This window comes from Polistes dominula, unplaced genomic scaffold, assembly GCF_049000335.1.
Source record: "Polistes dominula isolate Pdom_NZ unplaced genomic scaffold, Pdom_raw_medaka contig_22, whole genome shotgun sequence".
Classification (NCBI taxonomy): Eukaryota; Metazoa; Arthropoda; class Insecta; order Hymenoptera; family Vespidae; genus Polistes; species Polistes dominula.
In genome coordinates this window covers 3,253,142-3,269,721 of record NW_028300966.1, presented here as the reverse complement: position 1 = coordinate 3,269,721, position 16,580 = coordinate 3,253,142, and the positions used below count along the sequence as shown (strand labels likewise).

General features: G+C 29.5%; 1 protein-coding gene across 1 annotated transcript; it reads right to left on the bottom strand.

Moving 5' to 3' along the window:
- Positions 1–11,585: 11,585 nt before the first annotated feature.
- LOC149032454 (uncharacterized) lies at positions 11,586–15,324 on the bottom strand. Its single transcript, XM_089173156.1, has 6 exons — positions 15,233–15,324; positions 14,365–14,561; positions 13,186–14,183; positions 12,814–13,111; positions 12,116–12,730; positions 11,586–12,022 (listed from the first exon to the last, which is right to left on the bottom strand). Exons 2-6 carry the CDS (start codon positions 14,542–14,544, stop codon positions 11,666–11,668), a joined length of 2,448 nt encoding a protein of 815 aa, XP_089029282.1. The 5' UTR covers positions 14,545–14,561; positions 15,233–15,324; the 3' UTR covers positions 11,586–11,665.
- Between the last annotated feature and the right edge of the window lie 1,256 nt (positions 15,325–16,580).

Below are 16,580 nucleotides of genomic sequence, written 5' to 3'. Positions count from 1 at the left end.
TAGAAATTATTCTCTTTCATATTTTTTCTTCTTCCTTACTAACTTTTCTTGATTACTTATATTTTATAAATTCTAATCATCTAACCTAATTTACAATATATGCTATGTTTTACTAACACTTGTTTGATAATAGGAAAATGATTTACATACTTATCTACAATGTTATTTGAATAATTAATAAATAAATGATTCATTTACCTTATCTGTATTTTATTGTAGCTTCTGTTGCTTGTCTCAATGATTTTACTAAGTTTTAGATGTTAAAATGTCTATTATAAATTTAATAAATAGATTAAAATTAAATTTGAAATTATATATGTTTATAAATAAAAAATGAAACAAAAATATGATCATAGGGACGAAAGATAATTTAGAGTTAAAAAAAGAAAAGATTACAACATTAATAATAGTTATTAACATAAAAAGCTGGTATATGATTTGATTATCATTTTATACAATGATTAAACTAATAATTAATTTAACAATTTATTATCATTAGTACGAGTAATCGAATTAAATAAATAAAGTAATGGTTTATATAGTGTTTAAAATATTTCTCCAATCGATAATGAATGAATAAATATTTAAGTAATTATATATAATCATAATTCTTATTAATATATATGTAATTATTAAAATATACTGAATTATTATTAATAATAAGTGACTTCCGGTTGGGATTTTTAGAGGGAAAGAGCGTGAAAGTGAGCAGAGGAGATAAAGGGTCGAAGTGAGTGAATGGAGGAGTGGAAGAGATAGGGAAAGTCAGGTCAGGTAGAAGGAAAGTCAAAGGGAACAGGAGTTAGAAAGAGATAGGGAGAATTTGGGAGAGGGAAGAAGAAAAAGGTGAAAAAGGGAAGCAGTTGAAAGTAAGGTTAGGAGGTGGAGGTGAAGACAACGACATCGGTGGAGGAGCGTGGAATTAGGTAGGAGAAAAGATACGGTGAGTCAGGAGACAAGCAAGCGGACGAGTGAAGAGAAGGGGTTAAGGAGGTGAAAAGATGAGAGGGTGGAAGAGAAACGCTGAAAGGATGGTTAGAACAAGAAGTGTGAGCCGGGGGAGAACGGCGGGAGTGAAGGAACAGTGGATGAGAAAGAGTGAGATGGAGGAGGAAGAGGAAGAGAGAGTGTTTAGGAGAAGTCAGAAGATAACTAGGTTGCCGTAGAGGAGTGAGGAAGGAAGATGTTGTGCGCAAGAGAAAAGGGAGGATGAAGACGGTCAAGAGGAGCAGATAAGGGAGATGGGAAAAATGAAGTAAGAATGGAGTTGGACAAAGATTGGATGGAGGTGGTGAAGAAAATAGTAAAGAAAGACATTAGTTGGGTGAAAAATGAACTAGAAAGAGTGAGAGGGAAGATGGAGGAAAAGGAAGCGAAATGGAGGGAGGAAAGAGAGAAATTAGAGAGAAGGATAGCAGAGTTGTAGGGTAGCAGGGGAAGGGGGATGGCGGAGAGGAGGGTAGGGTTGAGGTGGAAGTAGAAGAGAGGGTGACAGGGAGAGCGGTAGATATGGGTGCAAAGAAGGATGAGGGGGAAGGGATAAGGATGAAGGTGGAGGAAATTGAGAAGAAGATGGAGATGAAAGAAAGGGAAGATAGGCGGAGAAATGTAATTATGAAGAGAGTGATAATGAGAGGTTCGGCGAAGGGGACGGCAGAGAGGCTGCTTGAAAGAATAGGGGTAGGAGTGAAGGTAGATGAGGTGGAGGAGATAGGAAGGAGGAGGAGGGAAGGGGAGGAGACGGTACTTAAGGTGAGGTTAAGGAATGTGGAGGAAAAAGGGAAGTGATGATGAAAAGGAGCAGGCTCCAAGGGAGGAGGGAGCTAGTAGGGGATGATTGGACGTGGAGAGAAAGGAAGATGCAATGGATGCTTAGGGAGGTGGGGAGTAGGGTGGTAAGGAAAGAGAGGAGAGTAAGAGTAGGATATGGGAATATCTTCATAAATGGTTGGATATGGGTATGGGACGAGGAAAAAGAGGCTTTGAAAGTTGGTAGGGAGGGGGTATGGGGGAAGGGCAGGAGAGAGGGAGAAGAGAAAGGGGGTGAATGAAAGCTGGAAAAAAACTAAAGGAGCTGAAGGGAGGGGGGAACTGGAAGATATAGGGTTCTGGAATGTAGCAGGTGTAATGAGTAAGGATAAGGATTTTTGGAAGGAAATAGAAAAGTTGGTAGTGATTGTTTTAATTGAGACATGGATGGAAGAAAAAAGCTGGGAGAAGGTAAGGAGAAGATTGCCGGGGGGATATGTGTGGACGGTGCAGGGAGCGAAGAGGAGATATAAGAGAGGAAGAGGGATAGGGGGAATGGTCGTGGGGGTGATGAAGGAGATGGTGGAGGAGGGGGAGGGATGTAAGGAGGAAGAAGAAGAGGGAATCATGATGAGGAGGGTGAAGGCAGGGGAGGAGATTTGGACGGTGGTAGCAGTATATGTGAATGGAGATATAGAAAGGAAATTGGGGAAGATAAGGGGATGGATGGAGTTACAGGAGCTGGAGGGGAAGGTAATTATAAGAGGTGATTTCAATGCAAGGACAGGAGAGATAGGAGGAAAAGAAGGAGGAGAGGAGGGGGAAATGGGAGGAGGTAGAAGGTCAAAGGATAAGATGGTAAATAGGGAGGGACGGTTGTTAACGAGTGTGCTGGAGGAGGTTGGTTGGGAGATTTTGATCGGAGGTATTGAGGGGGATGAGGAGGAAGAGTTTACATATACGGGGGGGGGCGAGCACGGTGTTTGACTACGTGTTTGGGGATGAGAATACGAGGAGTGGGATAGAGAGGGTAGTAGTGGGTGATAGGATAGACTCGGATCATCATCCATTGATAGTGACCATGAAGAAAGGAAGGAGGGACAGAAGACTGAAGAGGAGTGGAGGAAAGGGAGGGAAACGAGGCAAATGTAGAGAAGTAGAGAAGTCAAAGTGGGAAAAAGAGAGAATAAAGTTTAAAGAGAGGATAGCGCAGGGCAGGGAGGAGGTGGGTGAAAATTGGGAAGAGATTGAGAAGGAGGAAAGAAGGCGACAGGAAGAAGATAGATGGGAGAAAATACAAGGCTCCAGGTACAACAAGTGGTACAAGATGGTGGTAGCGAAAGGTTTGCCAGGATATTGGGTAGAAAAGTGGAGTGAAGAGAGGAAAAGAAGAGTGGCGACATTTAGATTGGGGAATGAGATGAGGGAAGGGAGATACTGGGAGGAGGAGGAAAAGAAAAGATGCAGGGTATGTGGATGGGAGAGAGAGACTTGGAAGCATGTGTTGGAGGGCTGCAGTAGAGCTATTGGTGAGGAGGACGGGAGAGGAGTGGAAGAGAGGATAAAGGAAATTTGGGATGAGAGTGGAATGGGGAAAGAGTGGATGAAGAGGATTGAGAGTATGAGAGAGAGGAAGGAGAGACAAGGTTGGGATTGAGGAAGGAAGAAGTGAAGGTTTGGAATGGGTGGAGAGGAAAAGGAGGAAGGGAGAAGTGAGGGAGAGGGTAGTGTTAAGATAAGTTAAGGATATAATTGCAAAAGGAGTGTAACCCTTCGGGGAAAAAGTAAATAAATCTATCTATCTATTAATAATAAGTGCAAATTTCCTAATTATTAATAGAAACGGAATATGAAAAATATAAATAAATTTATATTATAATAATCGAATGAAAAGAAAAATAACGTATTTTTGTTCGTTTCAATTCAAAATTGTTAGATCAAAATAACTATTTAGCACAAGTGTACTTACTTCTAAGTAAATCCAAAGAATAATATTACCCCGAGAAGAATTGATATTTATATAAGTCTAAGTACATTCCCGAAAAACCGAAATAAACAAATAATCATTGGATGGATCAATAACAATCATGTTTACTATAATTATATCGTTTTAACCTCAAGAACAGATGTGATTACAAACGAACTAATCAAATCTAAAAGTAAGCTTACTAACAGAGAGTAAAACAAACAATTAAAATTAGACTGGGTTTCAATCTGAATCCGGTTCTATTTCCTTGTATTTGGTTTTAATGATTTTTCACAATAATTCGTAGAATGCTTGAGGACATCCATTTATGCAAATACACTTTTAAATAAAAAAGAAAAAATTTAATGAGGAGAACTTTCATTAGTCTTCTTGGTTGACTGCTGTATAAGTGACTCCAGAAAATAAATTACTATAATAAAAAATCAATATAATATCTTCAAAGAAGCAAGGAAAAAGGCAATGGTTTGATCTGTTTATAATACTGTTATACAGCATAAAAGATTAAAACATATTATCTCTTTTTTAATACAAGTATTCATTAGTCTAAAATATTTTATTTGCGAAAAAGTGAAGATGAAAGTAAAAATGACGTAAAGTTGAGCAGGATAACGAAACTGTTGACATTTTCTGACGATATTGTTTTATTTTAATTGTTATATTTTATTTATAAATAATATATTTTACAATTTACAATATTTGATAAGCCATATTTACGTTATTGTAAATTTGAATGATACCACGTTTTACAATACATTAAAATTTCTCTCTATTTGCCATCATACCATGGATTAAATAAAAACAAATTATCAAAAATAATTATATTATTTTAATTTTATACAATAAAATAATATATATAAATTATATGTTATTATTAATATTTTATTTTAATTTTATAGAATAAAATAAAATATTTTATTTATCTAAATTTGATTTGTTATTTTAGTAGTATTTTATTTCAATTTTGAATAATCAACTACCTAAAATAATATTTCAAATATTATTTTCAAATATATACCATGGCGCATTTTTCTTGCATTTATTTTTTCTACAGAAAAAGTCATTTTAGAGTTTATTTGTTTTCGAAAAGTATTAAAGTTTTCCTTAATTAAGAAAAATGACTACTTAACGAAAATAATAACTTAGAATTTCAAACCGACAATTGTCGATTCAAGTATTAATCTATAACAAATTACGATTTATTAACAAAAAATAACACTAAATAAGAGATTATAAATGTATATGTAAATGTGATAATAAAATATATAAAACAAATTTTTACTGAAAGTTAGATAAACTGCAGTAGTAATTTCAACACAGATTACAATCTTTCTATAATTATTAGTCTCGAATATTATACACGAAAAAATGACAATATTCAACAGTCATTATTTTATATTAGTATGATAAGATTTTTAGTACTATACTTTAATCATTAAAACGAACACAAAAATTACTTTTCTGATTGAATAAACTATACATGCAATTTATATTATATAATATTGATCTATTAAAAAAAAAACAAATAAATCAACAAGTTTTCTATTTTAGCTTCTACTTTAGATCCTTTGTGTTCTCAGATAGATATAAAAAAAGTTGAACGGATCACAAAGACGAAACTTACAAACCGTTAAGGCTTAGTTGATCTTTTGTTTTTTAATTAATTAATTATGAGATACAGTACTTTTTCGAAGAACAATAAATAATACCATTAAAGCTAACAAAAAGGACAACTTCAAACGAAAAGGTCTCAAGTAATAAAATAAAAACGTATACATTAAGGATTCCTTTTTTTTACAGTTCAACACGTGACAAAAGTTTTCCTCTTCATTTAAAAACCTATTCTTCTATCAGAATAAGCAACTGCATATTCTTCTCTTGATGGTCTTATTCTTCTTCCCACATTGCGCATGACAATAAAATAAATTATTCCAATCATTATTGCCACAACTACAAACAATATTAAAATTGACCGTAATTTTGAAGAATTTTGACACATATAGTCTATTGCTATTTCATGCATTGAAATATTGTGATGAGCACAGTTTAAATTTTCTAGATCTTTATGATGATCTCGAATTGATAAGAGGAAGTTAATTAAATCGTGATTATCGCAATCACATAGAATTGGGTTTCCACTAAATGTGAATTTTGTCCAATGTAATGCCTTCAAGTAATCTACAACATTAGACTTAATTATTGATATATTGTTATTATGTAATTCCAATACCTAAACAAAAAAATTAAAAAATGTATACAAGTTTTGAGATTAGTTCTAACGAAAAAATAAACAATAGTAAAATAAAAAATTTCGTACTTGAAGGCTACTTGGTAATCCATCAAGCGTTATGTTAGATATTTTATTATTGGATAAGAGTAGACTCGTAACGTTTATTGGATATAAGGGTTTAAGTGACGGTATCTCCTTTAAATAATTTCCTGTCAAATTTATAATTAAAGGATTGTCTTTTTGGAAGATAATCCTTGTCTTATCGATTACAAATTTAGTCTTTTTTCTATACGAGCAATCTAATATACGAGTCTTGTCTGACAGTCGTACACTGCAAGTACAACCATCTTGACAACGTTTTGTAGTTTTAAAGTATTCGTTCTCACTACATACATAATTTATGAAATTCAGATTACTAATGTCTTTATCAATAATTCCATCAGTGTTTAGACACGTTAAATTTCCGAATGTAATAGAATAACTATCGTAAACATCTTTGGTCATGTTTTCTCCAAGATAACGTAAAATATTATAAAAAGAACAATCACATAATAAAGGATTGTGTTGCATGTAAATAACAGTATTACGGTCTTCTTTAGACTTAGATACCATTTCCTCGATCTGATCTAAATTCATATTTGTTATATTATTATAACTCAGATCGACTATAATTTCGAGTGACGGTAAAGTGAATAAAGATGTCTACGGGATAAAAGAAATAAATAAATGAAGCTACATTTAGACGATTGTTTAAGCTTATGTATTTGTACTATATTTCATTATCTTACCGATACGTTTCCAATCATGTTGTGACTCAAATCTAAAATTTTTAACTGATTGTTACCAGTTAACCAATCATCAAAGAACTGTTTAATGCTACAATTCGATAAATACAATTCTTTCAGAAGTTGATTTGCATCGAATATTGGCAATTGGTGATTTGTATGATTAAGTTTTAGTGGATTATGGGATAACCTTGCAATGTTTAGATTTTTAAGTGAGAGAAATCCCTCTCTGCTTACATAATTTATTCGATTTCTTTCCATATTTATTTCATATAAAAAAACCAAGCCGTTAAAAAGATCACTAAAAAATAAACAGTTTTAAAAAAAAATGCATGATTAAAAGAAAATGGTGTTGGTGTTTATGAAGTTATAATACACAAGTTATATTCCAAAAATTGTTTTATAACTTACTTTGATACACGAGAAATAAGGTTGTTTGAAAAATCAAGAACTTCTAAGTTTTCCATATCTTCAAAAATATTATCAGGTAGAATTTCAAGTTTGTTGTTTTTTAATGACAGATATTTAACATTTTTCAGACCATGGAATATCTTCTCGAATATACTAATGAGAGAATTATCGTTTAAGTATATACGCTCTAACGAAATTAACTCCCAGAAGAGATTTTCTGGTAAAAATGTTAATCTGTTATTGTTCAAATAGACATGTTGAAGTTCTTTTAAATATGATAAAAAATAATCTGACAAGGTGTCCATTTTATTTTTATGTAGATATAGCTTTCTTAATTTTTTATTTTTCTCGAACAAATTTGGTGGGATAAAAGAGAGTTGATTACTAGAGATGTCAAGCTCTTCCAAATTCTTTAAATCACGAAACAAAGACAACGGAAGATCTTCCAAGTTATTATGAGATAGATCCAAATATCTTAATGACACTAATTCATCAAATGATCCAGCTTTGATTTCATGCAAATGATTTGAACTGATATTTAAATATTCCAGATTTGTTAAATTATTAAATGTTCCGTTATGTATCTCTTCTAATCCACTACAAAATAAATTAATTCGTTTTAGCTTCAGATTCATATGAAAAATTTCACCGGGTAAGGAAAGAGAATTATTTGATAAGTCAATATGCTGCAATAAAGGAATATCAAAAAACAAATCACAAGGAATCTTAGTTAAACCATTATGAGATAAAATTAATTTTTTCATATATCCAAAACCATAAAATTGCTTTCTTTCTATTGCTCCATTAATAGCTCTAAAACCTTGAAATATTAGGATTTGTGTGTCACTTGCACCTAATCTTTCCACCACCTCTTGTAAAGTAGGTGATTCCGATAATCCACAGTATTCGAAGGTAATATATTCAAGTATCGATTTGATTTGCATGCACTTGAAATAAAAATTTTCCCATCCGCTCCAATCTTTACAAATGATCTGCAAATTAAACATTTTATTTTACCCAATGAAATTAAGAAATTAATTGATTAAAAAAAATATAAGATTTAAGATATTCTGAATAATACTCTTTAATATAGAAATAGCTTTGCAATTTAAAAGAAAAAAGTATTTAATAAAATTGCTTTTTATTAAAAAACTTCCGTGTATATACCTTCACTTCATTCCTTGATTTTATAGTGATGTTAAATCCTGTACTATTCTTACCATCACAAACCGCATTTATTTGCATCGGATCTATTGATGAACAATTGCAAGTTAGATTCTCCTTGCAAGGAATACATTTGATTGATGTGAACGTAATTAAAAAATATGACCAAGATTCTGATAATCATCTTCTGTCAATTGTCGACTAGAAAAAGAAAAGAAATCGAAGAAATAAATTTAATGTTGCAGGTTATGATTCAGTTTTAAAATAGAATTTAAATTGAAAAAAAATTTTTATATAAATTTGCATTAAAGAAGTACGTTTGACAAAGTTACGATTTATTGCTCTAACTATCTCTTTTTACTGTTGTTCAAATTTATTTCTATTGGTTTCTGAGATTTTACGTTATCATTCCAAAAATTTAGCGAGTTTTTATTTAATTCAACAAGTTTTTAAATTGCTTCTAAATAGCACAAAGGAACTCATTGAAATTTGAACACACTGGGAGCTAAGTTTCTAAGAAGATTGATTTTCATATATATCTTTGATTTCGTAAGGGTTTCAAGTACCAAAGAAGTAAAAAAATTATTGCTTTATGTTGATACTTTGTATAATTTCAGTATATATTTAGACTAAACAAATCTTTATTATGATTTTTTCTTGCTGATATGTATCATTTATTTGATAAACAAGGAAAACTACAACAAAGCTTTATTATCAAAATCGTAAGTAGTAATATTTAAATATTCTTCGAAAAATCGAGTAGAATAAACGTTATGAAATTTCTAAGAAAGCTATTAAAATGAGAGAAATACCAGAATAATTTTTTAGAAAAGCAGAAGTAAATAAATAATTACCTTTTTTATTAAATTTATTTAACATAAAATAGCTATAATTTACAAGCAATATCAATGACCACAGATTTTAACTAAAGTAAATCTCACATAGACACAAATAATCATTTCGTTATTATAGCTTATTCTTCCGAATTAAATTTACTCTCAACGGTTATAATTTTATTTAAATTTTATGAAAGAAGAAAAAATAAGTAAACAAGGAACTACAATATAATGTTATATTTTCGCGCACTTTTAATGTAAATAGATTATATTTGATATTATCTTTTTTATGTGGTTATTCTTATATTATCCCTATTTTATTTTTTTTGTGTCTTAAGTGATATTTATTATTTCTCTTTTTATATTATTTTACTAATTCATTAATAAAAATTATTCTCTTTCATATTTTGTCTTCTTCCTTTCTTTATTCTATACTTGTCTTTTCTTGACTACTTATATTTTATAAATTGTAATGGAAAAACCCAATTTAGAATATAACTATCTTTTACTAACCATTGTCTGATAAAAAAAATTGATTTACATACTTACCTACAATTTAAAAAATAGTTGAAAAATTAATATTTAAACGATTTAGTTCTTTTATCTATATTTTAATGTAGTAAAAATAACGTATTATTGTCAGTATCAATTCAAATTGTTAGATCAAAATAACTATGTAGCAAAAATATGTTTACTTGTATGTAAACTCAAAGAACAATATTACCCAGAAAAGAATTGATATTTATATGAGTATAAGTACATTCGCGAAAACCCGAAATAAACAAATTATTATTAGATGGTTCAATAGCAATTATGTTCAGTATAATTATAACGTATTATCTTCAGAAACCGACGGAATTACAAACGAACTATTTAAATCTAAAGGAAGCTGTTTAACAGAGAGTAGAGCAAACATGTGAAATCAGATTGGGTATCAATCTGAGTCCGGCTCTATTTCTTCGTATTTGGTTTAGATTATTTTTCATAATAATTTGTAAAACATTTGAGAACATTCTGTATTCATATCATAATTGTAAAAATATACAATTATTATACTCTTTACAACCATTACTAATTTTGTCTTTTTATTATACTATATTTTTAGAGTAAGTAATATATTTTTTTAAATATCAGATATCAATATTATATCTTGAAAGAATCAAAGAAAAAAAGGCAAGGGTTTGATCTGGTTATAATAGTGTTATACAGCATAAATTTATAAAAAATATTTACTTTTTTTTAATACAAGTATTTATTAGTATAAAATATTTTATTTGTTTAACAAATGATAATTCCTGTGTGAGCATAACAGTTGTTAGTCTCGGAGAAGGAAAACTAGTTCGTTAGTGATCCCCGGAATTGATGGGTCCCAGTCACCACGACACAGAGCGTCCTCTTGTTGCAGATAGAGTAAGGGCCTCTTTGTCTTTGATAAGGACGGAGGTTAGCTTCAAATAAATTGAATAAGCATCCGCGGACAGCTGATTGGAATTAGCCCTGCTGTTCGGTGGTTTAGCGTGGTTCTGATTAGCCCACACCGTAAAACAACTTTATCAAGTACCAAAAATACCGCCATGGATTTTACTGGCGTAAAATTTTCCGGAGATAAACTAGTCCCACGTTTGGATCTCCGGGTTGGGACTACCTTAAGGAATTCATGTTGGATAAAGTCGAAAAACGGGAAGGATTATAAAATGATGACATGGAACCTGTGAAGCTTGTTCGGACACAGGACATTTAAGGCGATGGTAGGGGAGGTCGAGAAATACTGGACAGAAATCGTCGCCCTACAAGAAACTAGATGGGCCAGGGAAGGTTCGGTCAACGCCTGGGCCTATTCGCTTTACTATGGAGGGTCGAAGATCCATAGTTTCGGCCTCGGATTCATGATTAGGAAAAGAATATTATCCGCAGTAAAAGACATTGGGTTTATAAATGAAAGATTAGGATTGCTCGTATTTCAGGGTGGATGGTACAAGACCACTATTATTAATATGCACGTGTCGACGGAAGATAATAAAAAGAACGAAATTAAAGACGAGTTCTACGAGGAACTCAAGCGTGTCGTAGATCAATTACCGAAAGATTACATAAAAGTAGTCGTGGGGGATTTTAACACGAAAATCGGTAAAAAGAAAATTTCTAGACCAACGATCTTGCCCGAAAGTCTGCACGAAGAAAGAAATTAGTGAAAGATAGGAACAATAATTTAATTACGGATGCAACAGGGGTATTAAACAAGTGGAAAAATTAATTATTCGTGGATGACTAAGTTAAATGATTTGGTTTTTAATTAGTAATTTATAAGACATAGAGTTTTTTCAAAGAATAATAAATAATACAATTAAAACTAAAAAACACGACTAGTTACAACAAAAATACTTCAAGTAATAGAAATAAAGTGTTTACAATAAGGATTACTTCTTTTCAAAAACTAAAATCTGATGAACGTTTTTCATTTTATTTATGTACTCTTACTTCGAGAAAGAGAAGCATTTTGTTCTACTCAATCACCGTAAAGGAGTAGTCTGATTCCATGTCTTTGTGAAAATATATACATTATAAATACAATTGTAGCAAAGAATGCTATCCAATATTCTAAAGGATCATGATATATATCAGAAAAACACAAATTGCTTGGTTCTACTTTATCCAGAGGAATATCCGTATCCTTACATTTAATATTTTCGATATCTTTATACAAAAGTCGACTTTCTTTGAGAAAAGATATTAGATGTTGATTATCGCAATCACATATAATTGGATTACCGCTTAAAGTTAATCCTTTCAAATGAAGCGATTTCAGGTAATCCAATACACTGGTATCAATTCTTGATATACTGTTATTATGTAATTCCAATACCTAAAAAAAAGAAAAAATTAGGAGAATGTATAAAAATTTTCTTAATAGTTCTAACATACGAAATAAAAAATAGTAAAATAAGAATTATCGTACTTGAAGGCTTCTTGGTAATCTATCAAGCGTTATTCTGGATATCTTATTACTGGATAAGAGTAAATTCGTTATGTTTATTGGATACATAGTTTTAATTGATGGTATCTCTGTTAAAGAATTTCCGGTGAAATTAATTATAAAAGAATAATTTGTCTGTATGTTTACTTTTGTCTCATCGAATAAAAATTCAGACATATTTTTATCTGAACAATCTAAAATACGAGTCTGGTCTGACGGTCTTACACTACAAGTACAACCATCTTGACATCGTTTTGTCGTGTTAAAGTAGTCGTGCTCGGAACATAAATAAGTGCTTGAATTCAGATTTCTTATTTCTATCTCGTTCGATCCATCATGTTGTATACACGTTAAATTTCCCAATACAATATTAAAGGAATGGTAAACTGAATTGGGCATCTTTCTTTCATTATAACGCAAAAGATCATACAAGCTACAGTCACATGAGATAGGATTATGATGCATGTAAATGATAACGTCACTGTTCTCAATACTCAAACTTTCTATATTCTCGATCTGATCTAAATGAAAATTAGTTATATTATTATACCTCAGATCGATTGAAATTTGACGCGATGAAATTAGGAATGTAGACGCCTAAAAAAAAAGATAAAATAAAACTAAATGTAGATGACTATTTAATCTTATGAAATTATTTTTTTTCTACTTCGTGATCTTACCGATACTTTTTTAATGAAGTTGTGACTCAAATTTAAAAATTTTAATTCACTGTTACCAATTGACCAATCTTCAAAAAAGAGGTTAATGCTGCAGTTCGATAAATGCAATTCTTTAAGGAATAGATTATTATAAAATACTGAAAATTTTTCTTTAACGTAAGTCAATCTTAGCGGGTTATGAGAAAACTTAGCAATTCTTAGATTTATAAGGTTAATAAAAGCATTTCTATCGATAGATTTTAATTGATTTCTTTCCATATTTAATTCTTCCAAAGAAACCAAGCCGTAAAAAAGATCACTAAAAAATATTCAATTTTTAAAGAAGAAAAATATAATAAAAATATATATTTTAGAAATTGTTAATTAATTTACCTTGATATACGAGCAATTAAGTTGTTTGACAAATTAAGTTCCTTTAAATTTTCCATATCTTCAAAAATTTTATCAGGAAGCGTTTCAAGTTTGTTGTTTTTTATTGACAATAATGTAACATTTTTTAGACCACGGAAGATATTCTTGGGTAAAGTATCAAGAGAGTTATCGTCTAAATAGATGTACTCTAATGATGTTGAACCCCAGAAAAGATTTTCAGGTAAATATTTAAATCCATTATTGTTCAAATAGACTTGGTAAAGCTTTGTAAAATTCGCTAAAAGATTATCTGGCAAGGTGTTCAATTTTTCGACATTATTATGTAGATATAGTTCTTCCAGTTTTTTATTTTTAATGAACAGATTTGGTTGAATAGAAGAAAACTTATTCATAGAAATATCAAGCTTCTTCAAAGCCTTTAAATCATAAAAAATGTTCAAAGGCAGATCCGATAATTTATTATCTGCTAGATTCAAAACTTTTAAAGAAATTAATTGACTAAATGTTCCAGCCTTGATTTTATTTATATAATTTGACATAATATTTAGAACTTCCAAATTCTTTAAATTATTAAATGTTCCAACATGTATAACGTCTGCTCCACTTGAAGCTAAATTAATTTCTCTTAGATTAGGAGTTGCATTGAAAATATCAGCGGGTAGTACAATATTATTATTTGATAATTTAATATACTCCAAATGAGGACAATCCAAAAACAAATCACTAGGAATATTAGTTAAACCGTTATGAGATAAATCTATTTCTTTCAAATATTTGAATCCTTGAAGATGCTCTCTTTTTAGTAATGTGTAAAGATTTCTAAAACAATATAACTTAAGAATCTTTGTTCTTCTTACTCCAAATTGTTTTACCAAGTCTTTTAAACTAATCTTATTTGATAATCCACATTTATCAAAGCTCAAAGATTCAATTACTTTATCGGAGTTATAGCTCCGAATATAAAAATTATCCCATCCGCTCCAATTTTTACAAACGATCTGTAAATTTATCATTTTATTTTACTCAACAAAAAATACAAAATAATTTGATTAGACCAGATATAAGATTTAAGATATTCAAAATAAACCTTTTTAATATAATAAAGAAATCGTTTTCTAATTTAAAAGGTAAAAGTATTTAATAAAATTGCATTGTATAAAGTAACTTCAGTGTATATACCTTTAAATTATTCCTTGATTTAATTGTGATGTTAAACCCTATATTATTTTCAAAATTGCAAATTATATTTATTTCGTCCAAACCATTTGACGAACAATCGCAATTTGGATTCTCCTCACAAGGAATACTGTTGATTGGTGTGAACGTAAGAAAGAAAATGACTAAAATTCTGGTAATCATTTTCTGTTAATTGTCCACTACAAGAATAAGAAACAACTAAGATAAATATTTAATGTTATTCGCAAATGTTTTATTTTTGGAATACATCCTAAACCGAAAAGAAATTGTAATGCAAGTTTCCAATGAAGAATTACATTTGATAAAGCTACGATTTATTTTCTTTACTTTCTCTTCGTAATTATTTTAACAGATAGCTAAAAATAATCATGTCGTTAATCTAGCTTGTTATTTCGAATAAAATCTACAAAGCATTTATGTTTCTATATAAATGAAATATACTTATTTCTAATAGTTTATTAGATTTAAATTTTACTCTAATATAGGAAACAGTACCAAATTATATGAAAGATGAAAAAATAAGTAAACAAGGAACTTTAATATAATGTAAGAGACTTGTCAACTCTATTATTGTAAGTAGCTTAAATTACATATTATCTCTTATATTTGTCTTTTCTTATATTAGCTTTCCTTTATTTTTCTTTGCCATTTATTATATATATTATTTCTCTTATTTTTATTTTAGTTAATTACCAATAAAAATTATTCGATTTCATATTTTGTCTTCTTCCTTACTAACTTTTCTTGATTACTTATATTTTATAAATTATAATCATCTAACCTAATTTACAATATATGCTATGTTTTACTAACACTTGTTTGATAAAATATAAATGATTTACATACTTACCTACAATTGTAGCTGACACTTTAATAATTAAACGATTCAGTTACTTCATTTATATTTTGATGTAGCTTTTGTTTCTTGTTTCAGTGGATTTACTAGGTTCTAGATGTTCAAATTTCTCCTATAAGTTTAATAAATAGATTAAAATTAGATTTAAAATTCTATACGTTTTTAAATAAAAAACTAAAAAAAATACAATCATTCGGAAGAAAGACAATTAAGAGTTTAGAAAGAAAAGATAAAAACAGAAAGAAATGTTCATTCTTATCAGAAGCCGGTATAAGATTTGATAATAATTTTATATAATGATTAATCTAATAATGAATTTAAAATAATTTAATATAATATTAGTTAAAGTAATTGTATAAATTAAAAAAAAACATTAAAAAATATATTTTTATAATATATTTGTAACAAATATAATGAATATTCCAATCAATATTTAATAATTATATATAATTATTATTTTTATTATTAGATTTAATTATTATAATGTACTAAATAATTATTAATAATAAATAAAAGTTTCTTATTTTTCAATAGACACAAAATATGCAAAGAAAATAAAATTAATATTATAATAATCAAATTGAAAGAATAATAACGTGTTCTTGTTTGTTTCGATTCAAATTGTTTGATCAAAATAACTGTCTAGCAAAAGTGTACTTACTTCTATGTAAACCCAAGGAATAATATTAAGCCGAAAAGAATTTACATTTATATTAGTGTAAGTACATTCACGAAAAACCGAAACTAACAAATTATTATTAGATGTATTGATAACGACTATGTTTAGTATAATTATACAGTAATACCCTCAGAGGAATTGACGTGATTACAGACGAACTAATCAAATATAGAGGAAGCTTACTAACAAAGGAATTAAGCAGCCTCTGCAACCAAATATTAAACACAATAAAAGTGACATTTCAATAATATGAAAGCATTACGATACAAATATTCAAAGGCGAGCCGAGAACAGGTACGATAAATTTCTGTAGAATCAGTCTCTTAACTCTTTCGTTCATAAGTGCTAGTAACAAAATGTGATCACTTTAATCGGAGAGCATTATTGAGTAGTTGACAGTGAGATACGGAATGCTACAAAATTATTATAAGGCGTTTATAGTTCACTAAATTTTACAATGATATTTATTATATTTAGTAATATTACTTTACTCTCTAAAATATAAATTTTATAATTACTATTATTTTTAAAATTTTTATCAATACTATTATAAAAATTGCTGATATATATTCGTCGCTTACGATGTTCTAACAAAGACTGAAAGAGTGTATCATTAAAACAAAAAACACAATATCATTTTGTTAATATTCTATTATTTCATGA